The sequence below is a fragment of the Eurosta solidaginis genome, chromosome 1 (assembly GCF_040869045.1).
Source record: "Eurosta solidaginis isolate ZX-2024a chromosome 1, ASM4086904v1, whole genome shotgun sequence".
Taxonomy (NCBI): Eukaryota; Metazoa; Arthropoda; class Insecta; order Diptera; family Tephritidae; genus Eurosta; species Eurosta solidaginis.
The window spans coordinates 94,969,714-94,991,510 of NC_090319.1; the positions used below are offsets into that span (position 1 = coordinate 94,969,714).

At 36.3% G+C, this 21,797-nt stretch overlaps 1 protein-coding gene across 1 annotated transcript; it reads right to left on the reverse strand.

The window, feature by feature from the left end:
• Nucleotides 1-16,164: 16,164 nt before the first annotated feature.
• On the reverse strand, nucleotides 16,165-17,264 carry LOC137236608 (uncharacterized). Its single transcript, XM_067759404.1, has one exon. It carries the CDS (start codon nucleotides 17,241-17,243, stop codon nucleotides 16,290-16,292), a length of 954 nt encoding a protein of 317 aa, XP_067615505.1. The 5' UTR covers nucleotides 17,244-17,264; the 3' UTR covers nucleotides 16,165-16,289.
• Between the last annotated feature and the right edge of the window lie 4,533 nt (nucleotides 17,265-21,797).

Sequence of the window (21,797 nt, forward strand, 5' to 3'; positions counted from 1 at the left end):
ACGTTTATGTACAAACATATGTATACCCACATACAATAAAAAACGCAAAAAATGTATAAGAAATTACGAAATTATATCACTTGGTGAAGTACATGCGTTGTCGTCAGCAAAAGGCTGTTAATTAAACATGTTGCGTTAACCTATACGTATACCTGCAATTTATATCAACTGTCAAAAATGGAATGTCGCAACGCTCCACAAAAACATGGCCTTTTTACATAAATGCGAAGACTACGTAGCTGACTTTTATAAAAATCGAAAGTTGCTACCAAAACCCGTTTCGTGGGCAGCCCTTCGATGAAAGGTATTCTCACTGATAAATTTTCCACAGGTGAAAAAGAGTTATTTTTTTCTTCGGATTTGTAATTCTGACAAAAATTCGAGTTTTTTGATATCCCATTTGACAATCTTGAGTAAATTTTCGGTGAAAATCATAAATTTAACCTTTACGTTGCAAAATACCCCAAAGTTATTCTGAAATGCCCAAATTCGATTTTGAGTATGCTGGCATCTATGGCCAATATTATAAAAAATGCACATTTTCACGCGCTCTCAGAGAGCGAGAAGTTTCTATCAGGTCATCAGTGGTCATAGTGTAAGATATAGTGTATTTAATGAATTCATTCATTCTCTTTCCCAAAATCACAATCGCGTAAGTTGACTACATAGTATACCTATACAAGCGATAAACGTCAAAACTACAAACAGCCTCGCTCACCGATGCAAATCTCAGGTCTAGAGTTGCATTTTTGGTACGCAAGAGTACTTCAAGCTGAGTTGCATTTGATAGTTTAATAAAACTTTGTAGTATTTACAGATGAAATAGCCTGCAACAATGCGGAAACATACGGAAAGCAAAATTTATTTAAATTGGAGTCAAAATATAAAGCGCCACATGTGTAACATGGAAAAATTTCACTTCTAATACTAATTTCACACAGACGGCTTATTGAATAATAAAGGCAGTTTTTTACATTATGACGCTTATTGAGCTCAATCTTCCCTACAAAATTCGAAACTATTATTATTTCATTAGTAGCTAATCGAATGCCTAATGAAGTCAAAAGCACAATGCAACTCTGTTGGCAGCGTTCCGATTCCGTTTCCGCTTCTTAGTTTTCAAAGCAAATGCCATTGTCTGCATGGCGGAACGATACAAGGTGGCCGCATCGAACAGCTGATTATAACCTTTTTTATTTGATTTGATACATCAACTACCGGCGCAGTACGATTTTGACATTTGTCCATCGAATTTACAAGTACATGGAATTTTTTTTGTTTGTAGGTATGTCACCATGCTCCCACCTTGTATCGTTCCGCCATGATTGTCTGTCTCATCCTTCATACTAATCGAGCAGATACTTCTGTGTGAAAGCAAAAAATTTACGATTTCATTAGCAGGTGAAATGAGATCATTAAGTTTCTGTGTGAAAACAGTATAAGGCTGTTTACACAAATGCATAAAAGCAAAATTATATAAACGCTTTGGTTGCTTCAAAGCAAAGATAACGTACGGCGTTTCATTGTTTTTCGTCTGGCGTTGTCAAAGCGTAGGCACGCAACCAAAGCATTTATGTAAATTTTTCGATACTTCGCCTGACAGATGAATTAATGGATGCAACACAACCAAAGCGTCTGTGTGCAAACAAATCAAACTCCTATATGACTACTTTATTTTCTATTCTTGTATTTTCTATTATATTTTTTGTCGAGGGAGCCAATAATACTGTTTTCACACAGACGGCTTATTGCATAATAAAGGCAGTTTTCTACATTAAGACGCTTATTGAGCTCAATCTTCCCCACAAAATTCGAATCTATAATTATTTCATTAGTAGCTAATCGAATGCCTAATGAAGTCAAAAGCACAATGCAACTCTGTTGGGAGCATTCAGTTTCTTAGTTTTATGGTGTGTTCAGTGCTTAAAAATGTCATTTGTCAAAGTAAATGTCATTGTCTGCATGGCGGAACGATACAAGGTGACCGCATCGAACAGCTGATTATAACCTTTTTTTATTTGATTTGATACATCAACTTCCGGCGCAGTGCGATTTTGACATTTGTCCATCGAATTTACAAAAACAAAGTACATGGAATTCTTATTTATGTATGTATGTATGTCACGATGCTGCCACCTTGTATCGTTCCGCCATGATTGTCTGTCATATAGCATTGTCATTTTGTTCGCTTGACATTTCATCCTTCATACTAATCGAGCAGTTACTTCTGTGTGAAAGCAAAAAATTACGATTTCATTAGAAGGTGTACTGGTATAAGAGTGTGAACTATATTTAAAAAAAAAACTAAGGAAATACAAGAAAAATACAACGTAGTTCATTCAAAACAAACAAGCCAGTTTGTATTTCGATAGGGTTTTTTGACATTAGGCTGCTTTTATTAATTTTTTCTGACAAATGAAAATTTTGTTTTTAGTTTCAAAATTTTGTGCATTAAAACACAACTAAATTCAAAGTGTAAATTGTGTGTGCAAATGAGTTTTCAATAAGTGTACATTTTTCAGTTTTTCATAGTTAAGGAATTGACCTCCAGATTCTTGTGTTACACAAATATAGTTAACATGGGTACAGAAATTCAAATTAAAAAGTTTTTCACAATAATTTGAAAAACTCTACGTTTTCTCTGCTTTTTACACTTAAAGGAGTAACCCTCCATAATAAATTTAACTTTTAATGAAAATCAATAACTCTGAACTGAACACTTTTCGCCATGATATAAAATTAAAATGCTGTGTAACAGGAGCAACACTTTTGTGACTACATAAACCCTGTTTCAATCTTTTACGTCTCTGCACAGAACCCTAATTGACCGTTTTCAACCGAAACAGCAATGGCAACCCAGATTTTCCCGTTATGCTCACTTAAGCGAGTGCCTGTCAGAAAGAAGTCAACACACTTGTACTTTACTTGTACAATATGTTCACTATCGGTGATTGCATATCCACGAATGAAAAATTTATCCATTTGTTGTTGCATTTGCATGTTAAATTTCTATCCGTGTCTGGATCACGCCTCATTGGAACGTAACAATTGCTATCCAAAGCTATCATCCGGTGGCGAAATCCTGAGCCAGATAAATAATTTTGCATGTAAATGCAACAACAACGATTTGAGCCAGATAAATCCAGATAGAAGTCTGGTTCAATTTGTGAGCCAGATAATTTGCTAATTACTTCTTTTTAGGTTGGCAACGCGGCCTTTAATATACCTACTTTTTCAAAAATAGATGTCGCTGCTTAGTCTTTCGCAGTATGAGTTAAATGAAAAACAGCGGCGACATCTGCCTATCACATTTCACGTGTGCGAAAATTTCACGACATCTGCTTCTCAAGTCTCTCAATGATCCATAGCATTCCCGTGAGAATTGAGCGTGAGCCGGAGCTGTAAAACTCACTGAAAGACGGCACAAATATATCAGTGAATGGCGACTTTCCTTCATTCGATTCTTTTGAGCGACAATCACCTCTGGCAGCATTTCGCCAATATACGGCCCACCAAAGAGGATAAATACAATAAGAGCCGTCACTCGTTATTTTATAGGCATTTACTCGATGTATACTGAGAGGTAGTCCCTACTTTTTTTTGGGCGAGATGTTCATAAATGTCTTCTATAAATTTTCGTGGGGCCTTTGTGTTTATTTTTCCGACTGTATTTAACTAACTTATTTAATTCTCTTTCCAAAAATCACAGTTGCACAAGGGGCCTACACGGCAGGGATAAATGCGAGACAATTAAAAATGTCCCTCTCAGAAAACATTCGGCATCAATTTTTTCAATTTCCAGCGAAATACTCGCCACAAAACAACGAGTGACGGCTCTTATTGTATTTATCCCTTTGCCCATACATGACACAAAAACCTTGCGCAAATATAAAACGACGAAATTTGTGCAAATGAAAATTTTTACATACACGGCTCAAAAACACTGCGCAAGATTCATTTTTAAAGTAGCGCAACAAATGAAACATGTATTTTAATTGTATAAAAAAGGCATTAATTTTATAAAAATTCACTATTTATTTTCCACAGTGCTGGTAATTCACGGTATTAGTCGAAAAACTCGCACAGAAGCATTTATTTTCCATTGTATTTATAAAATATATATTTTAATTGCAAGACCAGCTCAACTCATTGCAGCACTGCGCAATATTCATTTTTCAACTACCGCAACAAATGAAAAATGTGTTCTAATAGTATAAAAAATTATTATTTATTATTGAATTTGTGTGAATTCCTGTTACAAGCTAGAGATGGTCCTTGCGCCTTCGATATTAACATTTTTAAGTAATAATTACTGATGTTATATTATCAGGAACCACAGGTAAACTGTGTAAGATTCACCACACACGAAGTAAAAAGCATGTGTAATATTTGCAGACATGCGTAAATATCAAAATCGTTTTGATTTTAGCGCAGTTTTCTGCGCAAATAGCGCAACCGGTGCATACACCGGGCAAATCTTTGTGCAAATTGGTAATTGGCGTAATAGCGATATTTCTTCATGAATAATGAAAATGTCCTCTGGCAGCACTCGATTGTGTTTACTTTTAGCTATTTTGCTCTTTCAGTCGCGTTATTTTGAATTAATATTTTTATAAACGAAGTTTTGATCTGGTTGGCTGCGAAAATTTGGTTGTATTAATTTATAAAAAATCCGCCTTCATACCGGGTGAAAGATGACAGGAAATTATAGTGAAAAAAGAAGTAAAATGTGGCAATTTTATGAGCCCATAAAGAAACGCATGCAAAGCCCGGTGATAATTGTAAAAGACCCCGTTCATATAAATATTTCATGCAGTGTATAAAAGAGATTAAATAACTGAATTTATTTGTTTTTAATTACACTATGTGACGCCAAATAGACCTGGGTCTGTAGACTTGGTTTAAGATTGGTTGCCTGTGTAATTAATAAGTTAATACTTCTAGGCAGTAGTAGTTAGCAGTTTTATAAAATTTTTGTTTTTGATGGGAAAATAAAAGAATTATAGAAATATGCATCAACCGTCTTATCATAAACAGATGTAACTTAAAATTTAAGTTTTTTGGGAGAATGCACTGAAGTGGGTGGCTAATTTTCTGTTAAAAAATATTTGTATAATAGTTTGAAGAATTTGCTATATTTTTGCTCTGCATTTTTCATTAAAAATTAATTCACTTTACTGTAAAAACATTATGTAGCCAAATACAACTTCCAGAATAAATTCATACGGAGTATTTCTGAATACATCGGTGTAGTATAAAAATAATAGTAAATAAATCATGTTTTTATGGTGTTACATATACAGATTTATTTCGGGTTGATTCATCTTACATTTAAAAATCAAAGCATTTTCAATTAGCAAAATTTATAAAACAAAGATGCATAGACATCTATTTCTGCTAGTTTCATCTCATTGAGTGTAATACGAGACTGAACATAATGTCGTCAGCCAGTTAATAATATTGTGACGAATATTAGCAACACTAAGGGATACTATCATCTCCAAGCCGATGCTAAGCAGTGCCTTGTATGCACATCAATAGATAACTCATTAGGCGTGTTTTTTTTTACACGCGTATACGTTTCGTTTGCGCGTGAAAAAAAAAACGCCTATCCTAGCTTAGATATTGCTTATGAGACCCATCTAGCGGCAGTGGTTAAACAACTAGCTACAGTTACAGGCTTTACCGAAAAGCGGAGACACAACCCTCTATTGTATTTCTGTGTATAACATATAGCTTAATCAGTTGTGATAGATAGTGGACGCGCATAGAATACATGGAATTAGTGCAGAGGGTGAAACATGGACACATATTTCAGTTACATCTGAGTATAATGCGTGTTGAAATTTAGTAGTACTAATTTTATGCGTAGCAATTTCAGAGGTGTATTTAAAGTTTGTCGCTTAGCAGTCCATATAAAGTTTAAGCGTAAACATATATAGACGTGAAAAAAAACAGTTATTATGTCTACACATATGTACGTACACGCAACGGAGAAGATACGCACAAACATATGCAAATATCTTATCTGAGATGCTCCCAAAAGTATGCAATTATAATTGTGGAAGTGTCGCTCACAAATACACGCGCATGTGAGAAGCTATACACGTGCATTTGTAGTTATAATTATATAGCACTAACTAGTAAGTTCTGGAAATGGAAGCGCCTAGAAATATGTGAACGAGGAAACCGCACAGTATAAAAGCAGCAACAGTAGAGGCGCGACAGTTCAGTTGGATTTAAGACGCTATCTGGGGAGCAATAGTAGTGTTATTTTGAAAGTAGTCTAATAAAGGCCATTTTGCATTATTGAATAGAAGATTTATTTATTCAACAGTTTAGTGATTCGAAAGTTAGTAGAAGATTGCAAATAAGAGGAATTGCAGTAAATTCGTTACAATATTATATTATAATATCTCAGAAAATTAGAACTTCACATTACATCAGTTTACAATAAAAGGTACATATTTTTTTCTTTTTATTCCAATTTTGGTTCATATATTCTGTATACTAAACTAAATTAATGTATAACATTCAATCTACTCCGGTAAACAAACTTAAACATTCCTTTTTTATATCCAAGCATGGCAGCACGATACAAGGTGGCAGCATGGTGACATACCTACAAACATAAATAAAAATTCCATGTACTTTGTTTTTGTAAATTTGATGGACAAATGTCAAAATCGTACTGCGCTGGAAGTTGATGTTCCACCTTGTATCGTTCCGCCATGATATCCAAGTATACAAATTGCACATTCGTTATTAAAAATAAATCAAAGCGATCGCTATAGCTATAAAAAATAGCTGGGATTCAAAATCGCCATCACTATTTTCACTGATAGTTCAATATCGCCGTATCGCCCATCACTACTGCAGGTGACAAATAAGGTATACAAAGCAATAAATAATTAACACAGGGTGGTTCCAGCCACATGAAGATTCCTATTTTTTTTTAACAAATATCTATTGACAAATGTAGTTTTCCTCATTTAGTGAAATAATGGCAGTAGTGCAGTTTACGGTACCCACCCTAAAGTTGGGCCGAGATTTTCGAGTGAGGTATCAAAAGGCGGTAATAGCATAGTTGAGGGGTCGGCTGCTAATACGCTACCAAAAATATCGAGAGAGGTGTCAAACGACGCGTCTTGACCTCAGTATTAATAATCCGAAGGCGGAAAATAAAAATTTTAACTCGTTCAAAAGATATTAACGAAAAACCGAAAAAAGACCCGTGGGTACCTCCGAAACCGGGGGTGGGATCCATAGTATTTTTGCGCAGAACACCTTTCTGCGTTTTAATTTCGAGAACAATAATCCGGAAGGCGGACAATTTTTATCTCTGTCCGAAGATATTTGCAGTTGAAGTTGGCGATTTTAATGTGGTTGTTGTTGTGTGTACCCACAAAAAAATTGTGCATCACCGTGGCGGTAGCCACGGTTATACCACACACCCGGACTTGGCATGTCGTAGCCCAGGGTTATTTTTTATAAGCGCGGCCGAAGGCCGCCAATGCAGAAAGGCGTTCTGCGCAAAAACACTATGGATCCCACCCCCGGTTTCGGAGGGACTGGCGGGTCTTTTTCGGTTTTTCGTTAATATCTTTTGAACCGGTAAAAAAAAGTTAACTTCCGCTTTCGGATTCTTGATCTAGACATGAATACGCGTCTTTTGATACCTCACTCGAAAATTTTGGCCCAAATTTCGGTGGGTACCATAAACTGCACTATTACCGAAATAATTATTAGCCCCACTTCAAACGTATTATTATTCTTTTTCGCCTTTAAGCTGGAGACATTGGTGCTTTATCGGTAACCGTATCGGTAACCTTTTAACAGCTGATTCGACCAACCTTATGAGAATGAATGCAATCGATTATTGGTGCCGCTAAGGTCGTAACCGTATCGTAACCAACCAATTGGTTTTTGGACCGTCGTAACGATAAACAGCTGATTACGTTAGGGATACGAGTACAGCGATACGACATACGGCACCAATGACTCCCGCTTTAGTTGTCGCTGAATACTGAATAAACTTTATCGAAACATCAAAATACAAAAACAATTTCCAAAAGGTCTTGATTTCCCCCCAAATACATGAGTTTGACAATAACATTGTCAAACTAAATGCCAGTATTTACTTGTACTACGAAAGTACAAAATTTTTATTGATACATTTTTCCTACCAATTTCCTCAAAAAATTAAGTTTTCTGCAAAATTGGTTCTATAATCTTTTGGGGAATACAAACTTATGTTTATGTCTAAAAAATTCTGGCAGCGGATTACATAGTTATTATATTTCTAAACGTATAATAAAATCTACTCCGCTTCAAAGGCAGTTATGTATGATAGACAACTCTCTAAATTATGCATGCCGAACTTGTCAGAATAGAGAAAACGTCAACGGGATGAGAACACCTGAATATTAGTTTCGTCATGAGGGCGACAAAAAATTTAAGAAAAAATTTAGGAAAAATACAAGAAAATAAAGCGGTGTCATATAGGTATTAGTAATAATTTACAAGAATCGACTGCTTATACGCGTCAAAAAATACAGGGAATGGTGTCAACCGACGCGTATTGGCCGCGCCCCTCCGAACCCGACAATGGGATCCATAGTATTTTTGAGCAGAAAAAACTTAAAATATCGCGCAATTTTTTATTCCAAATTTTCGACTGCGGCGCTTTTTTTTTAAATAATTACGTTTATTTCATAAAAAAATAGAAAATTTGAAATAAAAAATCGCCCGATTGAAGAACATTATATTACTACTAAATAAATGCACAACAACAATAAAGCAAGCAGCCACACGTATGTACATGTTCACATTAAAGCAAGCAGTCACACATGTACAACACGTTATCATCAGCAGTGCGCGGACTTATAAGAAGAGAATCTTGGTAGTCGAAAAATTAAAATAGTGGTAGAAGTTGGTAGATTTTTTTCCCTAGAAAACAGTAGCTATAGTTTATATTTGTACAAAACAATTCATAATTTATAGCATAATGTAATGGTAGAAGGTGGCGGAAGATTTGACAGCTCTCATATCGAACGCCCTTAGCTCCAGTGAGCTCCAGGTTGTATTTTGGAAGTACACGATCAAGAGGGCATAAAAGAAGGGCCCTCTTTAAAATAGTACTCAAATTCATACTTTTTCAATAGTGAGAGAATACAGAATGAAGTGTATGTAACTTGAATTTAATGCAATTTTATGATAAAAATCATGAAATGAAGTATGCTTTATTCTCTTTTGAAACGTTTGCAGCTTATCAATTTCCTTTGAGCGCATCAATTTTACTGGTAATACTCTAGGGCAGGGGTCGATGTGATTATGAATCCTGTCTCCTGATATTTTTGGACGCATCTTAGAACTCTTCTCCTGCAGTATTAACGAAAGCAATTTTTGTTATATTACAGTTTGAGTGAAAAAAAATTAAACCACAGCAGTAGGAGCAAAAAGGTAACAGGTCTATAAAAATGATGGGATACTGAGTTTCTGAATTTGACGCGTTAACCTGCGATGATTCGGATATAAGAAGATATATTGTTTGTCGCCTACCCTCAAGTTCGACGCACAGGCTAACTGTAGGCAGGGAGTCCGAAGTTAAAGGGAGCATCGGTCACCGATCCACACATCTACATTTTGCGAGCTGCTACAATGGCGGCCGCCGTGGTGTGGTGGTAGCTTACCCCACCTACCACACCGGAGATCCGGGGAGAAGTTTGGAAACAAGTTTTTTTTGAATTAGACAAAAGTTGTGCTAAACGGGGTCGCGCCTCGGCAGTGAATTAGCAAATACTCCGAGTGTATTTCTGCAATGGAAAGCTTCTCAGTGAAAACTGAAGTGCCTTGCAGCTGCTGTTCGGAGTCGCCATAGAAAAAAAAATTGAAGGTGTCGTCCTGCCTATTTGTCGGAAAAATTAAATAGGAGTATAACGCAAATTAAAGGAGAAGCGTTGTTATAACTACTCTGCAAAAATCGTTGGATCATGTGGTCCACTGGAGTACATACTATTATACTCCACTGTAATGCAGCAATGGACCAACTCATGTTTCTACACGAACATATAGTAAGCCGATCATTGCTCGTTTTTAACGATTGTAATCACTACACGAAGTTTATTGGTCTGTGGGTACTCCACGGATTACTCTGATGTAATACGGAACTGGAGTATATGGTCCAGTCCTAGGACATCGCAATGTTAATTGGACCATATTTTTTGTATGAATTGTGGTTAATTTTGGAGCACTCGCTTGGTCCATAGCGAGTACTCCATACATGCATGCATGGAGTACTCGCGATTTTTGCAGGGTATGAGCAAGTTGATCTTTATAGGTCATACCACCCCCTCCACAAAAGTAGAAAAGCTTCAGATCGTCATTCACCTGGAAAGTACCACCATGGGCGGCTGACTTATAGATCAATCGGATCACTATACAAAGGTATAATATACTGGGCGTGGGGCCCGCCACATAAAAGAACATTAAAATAACAACAAAAGAAAAGCTACTTGGCTTAGAGAGGGCGTGTAATATCCTATGAGAGAATCAAATAAGCATATCTCACTGATATATTTGGACAGCCGTCGATAGATGTAAAAGGGCGGTACCGAAGCAGACAATTTTGCACCTATTACACTCACTGGGTTACTCGGTCACGGGAACATTGACGGCAATGAAAAAGTAGATGGACTAGCAAAAGCCGATGTTTCGTTAGACATTTCTGAGGAAGAAACGGCGCACGAAGTAAACTTGGCCCTTCAATGCGAGGTGTAGTAGCTGTAGTGAGGAAAATCACCAATTTCCTCTGCGAGAGTCGAGTTCTAGGAAAAAGTAGGTGCCGAACTTTAGGCAGTATGTGCTACCTGATTAAAATGGAATCAAAATGCCCCATACAGAACATCAGCAGGTATATTGACCTAACCAAACAGTTCGAGTAAACAGTAACAAAGTATATTAAGCATGGTTGCTTAAACCACCACAGAAGCTACGGCTACTGCCACTTTTGAATAAAGCTGAAGTCATTGGTGCCGTTTGTCGTATCGCTATAGTCGTATCCCTAACGTAATCAGCTGTTTATCGTTACGACGGTAAACCAAAAACGAATTGGTTGGCTAAGATACGGTTACGACCTTGGCGGCACCAATAATCGATTGCATTGGTTCTCAAAAGGTTGGTCGAATCAGCTGTTATGAGGTTAAGCTGGAGACTTTGGTGCTTTATCGGTAACCGTATCGGTAACCTTATAACAGCTGATTCGACCAACCTTATGAGAATCAATGCAATTGGGGTTTGGTTTACCGTCGTAACGATAAACAGCTGATTACGTTAGGGATACGGATACAGCGATACGACATACGGCACCAATGACTCCGGCTTTACCGATACGGTTACCGGTAAAGCACCAATGTCTGCAGCTTAAGAAGGAATGTGCTGGCATTTTGATTAGGTCATGATTAGTTCGTGATTTATTGAGGCAACAGTGCGGTGTTTAGCGCTTTCGCTACAGACAAAGGTAGGAATATCTATCGATTTGATTCAGCTGAACAGATATAGATAGAAAACAGAAACTTCCTCACAGCCAACAAGGTTGATGAGCCATATGGGGACGTTTGTTTTTACGAAACAAGCACATAAGTTTCCGCGAGAGCATATCGCAGTGTTGATATCAATGTTGTTTCTTATTTTGAAAATCACGTTGGCTGGAGTGGGGAGGGCAACGAAGATGATCTTCATAGATTCTAGGAAGCTATCTCAGGGGACTAATACGGTTAGCCGATCACTTTAGAAAACACGATGCAAGATAATGTATTTGTAGCCAGTAAACGCAATTCTCATTCGTGGTCCTGGGTGCAAAGCGCGTCTTTGAACACTCCCAAAATTTTTGGACGAGTTTTAGTGGTTCTAGCTAAACTAAAGAATTACCGCAAAACCGAAAAGGAAACCTGTAAAAATATATTTAAAACATTAATCATCGGTTTTATATTAATATTGCAACGTCTTACCATCATTTAATGCAGAAAATATGCGAGTTTTAATAATTTTGTTCAAATAAACAAAATTATTAAATAAGAATTGTCACACGTTTGAATCATATAAAAGTCAATACAAAACGGAACTTGAGAAAAAAAGTGAAGCCGTTTATATTTTTTCAGAAAAAACCCATTTGTATACTTTTACATACATTTTTTCCTCTGAATAAAAAAGTACTTTTGTAAAGCGACTACATTCTTATTTCTAAGGGCGTTCAGATGGCGGCGTTAGAGCGAGAAACTGCTTACATCCGCCACCTTCTATAATTCCATCATGATTTATAGTAAAACAAATAAAGCACATGTCATGGAAACAACATATTGCTATATGATACTTCAAGAAATCGATACCAATCGGATGCTATCCCACCATATTTCAGGCAGAAAACCATGCAATAGAAGTCAGAGGTAGAGAATGTCTGCGAAGAGGCTCAACATCGAAAAGCATCTACAGCCAGGTGGCCCTGCGTGCCTTGCAATCCTACACAGTTACATATAAGCTAGTAGATGAATGCGCTGAAATCCTTAATGCCCTGGGAGCCAAAAACAAGGGTTTGTTAGGATGGGTTCCCGAACATCAGGGACATGAAGGTAATGAACATGCAGATTACTTAGCAAAGCAGGGTGCTACAGCAGCATGTTATGGTCCAGAGACAATTTGTGGACTTACAAAAGCACACACCAGGGAAACTATAAGTAACTGGGAAATTCAGACGTCACTGGATTGACTGCCTAGGGCAAAGACAGGCCAAACTGTTTATAATTCCGGCAACGAAAGTATCGGCCAAACTCATAATCTAAGCAGGGAGGACCTAAGAACTCTCACTGGGTACTATACGGGACACTGCGGTCTACGATATCACCTAAGTAAGTTAAATCTATCCGATATTCAAATTTGTCGTTTCTGTGAGCTGGATGATGAAACACCGGTTCACATTCTCTGCGAATGCGTCGCTCTGGGTAGGCAGAGACTCCCATCTAGGTGGTGTGACTCTTAATCCCTATGTGGTATGGATTAAAAAGCCTGAACGGGTACTTAGACACATCAAAAGCCTCCAGAAACAAAATATAATAATTGCATAATAGATCTGCACAAAGGTCGCAGTGCTTCCAGACCAAGTAATAATAATAATATGATACCTGCTTTTTCCTGTATTTCGAGCTTGAAATACTGACGAAAATTTACCGAAACGTCTAATTACAACAACAATTTTCTAATGTACCAAAAATACTGCCACAAAATAAGCGACTTCGGCATCATTGTGGATAAGACAAGTGAGATAACTTCTCCATAAACGTCAAAATTACAAATAGAATGGATCACCTGATTTATTATTGACTATCGCTGTCTCATTCTGTATCTCTTTCTATCACCCACTGAAGATAGCTGCCCCTATGCGTCGCCATATTGAACACCCTGTCTAAACGCTTCCAACACGCTTAAAAGCAGCCATATTGAACATCCTGTCAGGCATTTGACGGATAAGATATCACACTTGTTTTATCCACAATGTTCGGCATGTTATCTTTTACTTAAAATTTTTTTTTTATTTTCGTTCAAAATTATTCACAAAAAAGTAAAGGTGCCTAAGTTTGGGTGTAACCGAACATTATATACTCAGCGTGAACTTCAATTGTACATTTCATTTCAGATAAACTACTTTTCTACATAACACCTGGCACCGCCCCGCATTTCCTCTTACAATAAAACTTGATGAGTGAAATATCATTGATTCCAAACTATTTTTTGCTAAGTTATAGGTTATTATTCTAGTCTACGACCCTTTTAAACATTTTAAATTTTTACTAGAAATATTTTCTGCAATAAGAAAAATATGTGTACACAATTTCATTACGATATGTTAATTTTTCTTCGAGTTATGGCTCCCTAATGATAGAAAATTGCTTAGTCATAAAAGGGGCGGTGCCACACCCATTTTCAAAAATTTTAGTGTTTTCCAATTTAATGTTTTAATTCAATTCAGAAAGTAAAATTCTATTGATACGAAGCTCTTTTTCGCTAAGATATAGCTTATTATTTTCGTATACGACACTTTTAAAAATCATTTATATAAAAGTGGGCGTGGTCTTTAACCGATCTCGTCCATTTTTTCTAGCAATATTTCTTGCTATAGGGAAAATTTGTGTACCCAATTTTATTAAGATCAGTTAATTTTTCTTCGAGTCATGGCTCCCGAAACATAGAATATTGTTTAGTCATAAAAGGGGCGGTGCCACGCCCATTTTTTAAATTTGCTGTTTTTCCTATTTATTGTTATAAATCGACTTGGGAACTGAAATACCATTGATATAAAGCTCTTTTTTGCCAAGACCTCTCTGCCGAATTTTGTAACGATAGGTTTAACGATTTTTGATTTATGATTAATAACATTTGTAAAATTGATTTTAACACAAGTGGACGGTGCCACGCCCGCTTTTTTATTTTTTTCAAATTTTTATCAAGAATTTCAACATCAGCCTGCACCTCAAATTTCAACATACTAGGTGTATTATTTACTAAATAATACACCTTTTGTGTGTTCCAAAATGTTATATATATAAAAAGTGGGCGTGGTTATCATCCGATTTCGCTCATTTTCTATACCAATCTATTCTGAGTCTTTATACGGTCGTGTACCAAATTTGGTGAAGATATCTCAAGATTTACTCAAGTTATCGTGTTAACGGACGGACGGACGGACGGACATGGCTCAATCAAATTTTTTTTCGATACTGATGATTTTGATATATGGAAGTCTATATCTATCTCGATTCCTTTATACCTGTACAACCAACCGTTATCCAATCAACGTTAATATAGTATGTGTGCAAAGCACCCTGAGTATAAAAACTGATAAAAATAGCGCAGGAAAATATTTGCGTGCTCATTTACTACACATCCTTCATAAAGAAATTTATTTCTTGTATGTTTGTTTAATGGTGCGTTCAGTTTATGCTTATATTTAAGAATTCATGAGGTTAACACCGGCTTATAATAATTGAATTTCAATTATTATGTTTTCTAAGAGAAACTGAAAAGAAAGAAACATTTACTGGCATGATGATGATTACGTTGGCGGTTTTCGAAATGGGTCCATCGCAATATGCCAGTAAATGATTTTCTTTTCAGTTTCTCTTAGAAAACATAATAATTGAAATTCAATTATTATAAGCCGGTGTTAAGCTCATGAATTCTTAAATATAAGTATAAACTGAACACACCATTAAACAAACATACATAAATATGTACAACTGAGCCCGAGTTTACAAAGCTTCTCATTCGCAACGAAGAAGAACTTTACAAAAACAAATCTACATGGCACACAAATTAATATAGAGACAAAATGACTCAATTGTGTTGTTAGTGTAGAAATGAGAAAAAACTGAATTAAGCATGAAAACAAATACCAGCAGGATGGTCTAGTGGTTAAAGGCTTTTGCAGTTTCACCATGTGATTCACGGTTCGAATCCCGGTGAAACCTTTGATAACATTACAAAATTGCCTGATGATGATTACGTTGGCCGTTTTCGAAATGGGTTCATATCGCAATATGCCAGTAAATGTTTCTGTCTTTGCAGTTTCTCTTAGAAAACATAATAATTGAAATTCAATTATTATAAGCCGGTGTTAAGCTCATGAATTCTTAAATTTATTTCTTGTTTGAATTTGTGCACAAAATTTTCAAAATTGGTTAGTTTCGTTAGTGTCACCTCTTTATGTTATTTGGGTGTGCTCGGCAATTTAATACGTCTTCCTAATGATCGCAGTATTTGGTTTCAATGCGAATATATTGAAATGGTGGTAGATTTTTGGGCTTTGGTGGTAGAAGTGGTAGCAAATGAAAATAGGTCAAAAAGTTGGTAGATCTACTAATAAAGTGGTAAAGTCCGTGCACTGATCATCAGCTAAGAGCAGAAGTTGTTACTCACACATACACACGCAGATAGCTAAATAACCAAGAATGCATGTTTTTCTTTGTAACCTTAATATCAAATTGTGATCAAACTATAAGCCTTCAGTGGGTGGGGTGGTGTTTTTAGGATCGAGGGATTACACCCACGCCTAACCTAATCTAACAAGCTCTACTCGTTATATGTAAATTAGGTCCAACGGTTGAAAAACAGAGGTTGAGCTACTACAGTGACCATTCAAGCCATATTTTATTAAGATAAAATGTCCAATATAAGTATTAGATAAGAGATGTATCAGGTAGTTTATTAAAAATTGTTAGCTTATGTATTGATTTAAAGTCTCACACCAATTTTGGCAACTGTCCATGATTGTGGAACAACACTTCGTTCAAATTGATTACTAATCTATTGCCGTATCGATGTTCCAGCATCAAAGCAGATAGTTCATAAATCAAAAACAAAAAATGAGTTTCATCGTGTTCTACTCTGCTATGCACAACAATCCAATGATGCGTATGCATTTTCGGTATATGTAAACGAATTTGTAACATAAACTGTTTAACATCCTTTATGACAGCCTTATAAATTGCACTGAAGCAGTATACACAATCAGCACTTACTTTTAATTGATGTACAGATGCGGTCATGGTGCCTCCGATGCAATCTTCCATACATTTATATGCATACTGATCATGACAAAGTATGTGTATATACATGCCTTTGTGCATCATGCAATAGAATAATGGAGTGACAGCTTTCTTAGATGTCTGTAATTTTTTAATTGAGTCCAGTATTATGTAACGGAGAAGTTGATAAGCTTCAACTGTTATTGGACTCCCACTCTTAAGGGCTATTTCTGCAACTGGTGGATGCCTTTGAAAAGCTGCTTTGGAATTCACTTTTATTTCCGCATCAAATACTTTTTGCAATGATCTTATCTGTTTGTGAAAGTCCTTGGCTAATTGCCAAAGCATATCAGATGGGTTTAGCACTTTCCCCAATGATGGATTGTCTTTTGATGATTGTTTCTCACTTTTAATTGATGCTAAAAGGGTGGACTCAGCTTTTGATGTTGTTGTATGTTCGGTTTTAGCTTTGGCTTTGGAATCATTATTAATCTTTGGTGCTGCAGTTGCTATATTATTTGGTGCATTTTCATTCTTCTGCAACTGCTGTCGTAGCTTTTTATTTATTTTCTTTCGCTGGGCCCGCGACAGTCTACATGATTGTGATCCCCCTGAATTAAAAGAATTTGGCGTCAACAGATGGAACTGCTCAGTACTTGCAAGGTCCATTGTCGGTATTTGTTGTGAAACAGTAAAGTGAACTAAATTATTGCGCTAAAATTTAAATCGACGTAAGTTTACGAATTTGTTATTTTTTTTTTTTTTTGAACTTTATATCAATGTCAGAGAAGCTAAGTCTCCATAAACCAAATGTATTCAAAGAATGTTGTATTCAATTCCAAGTAATTGTAGGTAAACGAATCTATATATATAAAAAGAAGTGTACATTTTGATTGTCACTCCATAACTCGAGAACGGATAGAAAGATTGGCATGAAATTTTTAGGAAAGATGCTGTCTTGTTTTGATTTCGAATTCAAAAGCTGCATGATGAAATTAATCAGGTGCTCTCATTCCGTTGACGTTTTCCCTTATTCTGACAAGTTCGGTGTGCATAATTTAGAGGGTTTTCTATCATAAATAACTGCCTTTGAATTCTACTACGATCGGAGTAGATTTTACTGTATGTTTAGAAATATAATAACAATGTAAGCCGCTACCAGAACTTTTTACGCATAAATATAAACGTAATTTTGTAATCCCTAAAAGATTATAGACAAAATGTTGCAGAAAACATGTTTTTTGCCGAAATTTGTACGAAAAATTTTGCAATAAAACTTTTTTACTTTTGTAGTACAATTAAATACTGGCAAATAGATCTGCCGAAAAAGTGAGGTTATGTTGTTGACATCACCTTTATTATTTCATCATGGTATTAGCAAAATAGGATTATTACATATATGCTATTTATACTGTTTTATTGTAACGTAGAAATAAAATTCTCTTTTAACAGCCACATATTGTTTCAAATAATCTTTCCTAGTTATTTGGTAACATTCTAGTACATTTCTGAAAAATATTCTAAATATTCCCTCGGAATTTTGTTCTCGCGAATTTTTTATTGCCGCGGAAAAATTCCTCCAATTCTTTTCTCCTAGGGAGAACAATAATTGGGGAATGGGAATTTCGAATTTTCGAAGTCAGCTGTTTTGTTAATTGAAATTTCGTTGCGCATTTCTTATTTTGTTTAAAAAGTTGAAAAGTTTAATTATTGTTGGAAATTTGATTGAAATTAAGAAATAAAATATAAACAATGCACATGTGGTATTCACCGAAATGAGTAATGATTTGGTGCATAGCAACATCAACAGAGGAGCATAAGAAGAAGAAGACGGCGGGTTAACACAATCCGCTGGAGTTGCCTGCTTCCATTCAGCAAAGCAATTTTCTAGCGGCCAAGTCGAGTTGAATTCGTCTTTCGTCATATGCCAAAATCTATTTAAGCCTTCTTAAAAAATCCTTGCGCAATTTCTACATGGCTGCATCAAATATACCAAGAGCCCTTCCGTTGCTTATGATATACTTTTCGACTTAAAATAAAGAATATTGTGGTAGAATGTACATATTTTAACTAAAATTTGTACAAATAAGTATTCTTTCTTAAAAGAACCAATTTTCTTTAACTATTTTGATGCATTCCCTTTAATTAAACAAGTGAAAAAACTCCTAAGAAATGACAGAGAAATCTCCCTCTCACTCACATTCATAATACCTACTTTTCTCCCATAATCGGTTTCCGCTTTTTCGAACATTGTTCAGAATAAGAGGAAAGGGAGAAGTGAAAAAACTCACAAGGAATTTTTATTAGAATACGAGAAATGGGAGAAAGGAAAAACTCGCATGGAATTTTGTTTAGTATAAGGTTTAACTAGAAGACCCGGGCAGACGTTGTCCTGCCCTAAATTTGGCCTATTTGCATACATTTTGTTATGATCCACTTGGGAGAGTCACCTTTGGAGCGCACCAAGTGGCTAGTGATAGGGAAAAGGTTAGGATTCACCCTCACTCATGTCTGCCTGGGATGGTTAAAACACTTTTTGTTAGTTTCGTGCGGGTGGCATCGCAAAAAAATTCCCATGACATTGACGAATTTTCAATAACACCTGGCGCAATGGTGTACGTGGCTCATCTCATCAGCTGATTTTATTTGTTTCATTGTACTGGCATGGAGATTGTCAAAAGGAGATGGTGAACGTAAAATGCAACCGATGCATTAGCAATTATGCCCTGCGTGGTGGTAAAGTTTTACCTAATTCGGCGCACAAAGTTCCCGCGCGACACAAAAGTTGGAAAGTTTTACGCTTTCTCTACGTTCCATTCACCTATCATCAATACAAGGGTTTGACAACCGGAACGCGACCGGTATAGTGCTGTAGGGACGAGCCAACGATAACCATGAACCAACCGATAATCGCCGCCACGGTTAGATAACTGCGTTTTTCCATCGCTGAATGGAAGAAGAAAACATTTTTTCGGGGATACCATGGTGTGTGGCCATTTTGGGAAACAAAGAAACTAATTCAGAGCTATTGAAGGAGAGATTCTAACAAATTTATTTTTGAGTGATATATATTGAATTATTATTGAAATATGCTCAAATTTATAAACTCACATGGAATTTAAAAAAAAAAAGGAAGTTGAAGTGGTTGAATTAATAAGGCCAACATAGAAAAGAAAACAAAATCCAATTTGACCAGCGGAAAGAGAACCGTGGTTGTATCAGGGATGCACCTTAACGTTAAGCTAATCGTTTATCAAAAAATTTCCACCGTTTCCGTTGAAACACTTCGAAATATTATCGATAAAGAAATTATCAAGATAAATTGTATCTCGTTTTTAACCGAAACGAAAAACTTTCGTTAACGTTAAAAACGTTAACAAAAACGTGATACTTTATGTTTGAATTGTGCTGGCAATGCTATATCCATGGTGAAGCCGTAAGGTGGTAACAGCGAGCGGACATACACACACAAACTCCATGTAGTTTGTTTGTGTAATTCGATGGTGGTAATGTCAAAAATACTCTGAGAAATGTTCGTACTTTCAAAATTCATGAGAAAAGTTGCAATCAGCTTGGCTAATGCTTTCACCTTTAATGACTCCGCCATCAATCAGCTTTGCCAGCATAGTTTGAAAATAATAATCAACTTAAACGATTTGATTTCGTTTTGATATGGCAGAAAACGAAACGAAATCATTTCGTTAATTTGACGTTCTTAACGTTAATAAACGAATCGAAATGACTTTGTTTCGTTTATTAACGTTAATTATCGTAACGAAATGATATCGGTTCGTTGGTTAAGCATGCCTGGGTTGTATAGATCATGTGCTCCTAAATTCATTGGAATTGCCATTTGTATAAATTTTATAGTTTAATATACATATAAGCAAATTAAATAAATAATCATATCTGCAAAAAAACAAAAAACAGTGAAAGTTGGTGGGAAAGTTCACGTTTAAGGCGGTGTAGCCGCCATTTGCGAAAAATACATGCTTTTCACATGTATACTTATGGTATATCGTCAAACCATATTTTGTAGAATGCTTCGGCACAAAGAAAACAGTGAAAGTTGGTGAAAAAGTTCACGTTTAATGAGGTGTGGAAATTGGAAAAAATCCATGTTTAATGCCTGTGTGGCTGCTATTTAAGAAAAGTACATTCATACTTTTCACACGTGTTCTTATGGTATGCAACTACAATCATTTCGACGCCCACCCACGAGCGCAACCGCCACCATCTGCGCCAACCACCAACGCCAGTGGCCCCAACCACCACAACCGCAACCACCGGCAGCGCCTACCCAATAGCGCCAACGAAACCACCGGACGTACCACTAACCTCTACTTTGGTAACAACAACAGCAGGGCCGACGCATATAGGCCTTCTTTAACATCAACTTGTTAACGACAACCAGCAGGGCCGCCGCATATAGGCTGCTGCCACCTCAACGTAGTAACCACAACCAGCAGGGCTGACGCATATAGGCCGCTGTATCATCGACCGTAGCAACAACAACCAGCAGCGCCGACGCATATAGGCCGGCGGTAACATCAACTGTGGCAACAACAATACAGGCAACAACACTCCACATCGGCAACGACAATTACAGGAGGGCCGTGCACATAGGCCACGACAGCAACCATACCGGCATCACCGTAGGAACACCAAACACCAATTCTAGCAACAACCGGGTGAGTTCGTTCCGTACTATGGACCACTAGAATCTACTAAATGGAGAGATTCCCCACCAAATTTGATCGTAGGAGAGTATAAAAATCACCAAAAAACCGAAATATTAGTATCTTTAATTATAAAAAGTAGCATACTTGCTAGGTAAAGCAAATTACACCTATACATTTATGCTCGCATATGCCATAAGCATAAACGATTAAGAATACTTTAATTTCAGTTCACTAGCATTATGAATGCGCTGCTTTAGATCTTTAAATTATAGAAAGTAGTATACTCACTAGATTAAAGCAAAAACACAACCACACAGATTTTCTTTTGGTAGTTTACCCTTTTCTTTCAAATTTCATTAAGGTTACTTTTTTCGTCTTAACGAATTGTTTTCGCCAGACCTTTCTTTTAAAAGAAAATTAGAAATGATAAAATTAAGGTTTCTGAACGTAAACACTGCTACAATACCTAAATAGTGAATGATAAATATGTTAGAACGTACATATGTGCATAAGCTTTCAATAGTTGATAAATAGAATAATT

Bases quoted from the DNA above. Each gene is read 5' to 3' on its own strand.
- LOC137236608 (XM_067759404.1), bottom strand. From the start codon at position 17,243: ATGGACCTTGCAAGTACTGAGCAGTTCCATCTGTTGACGCCAAATTCT.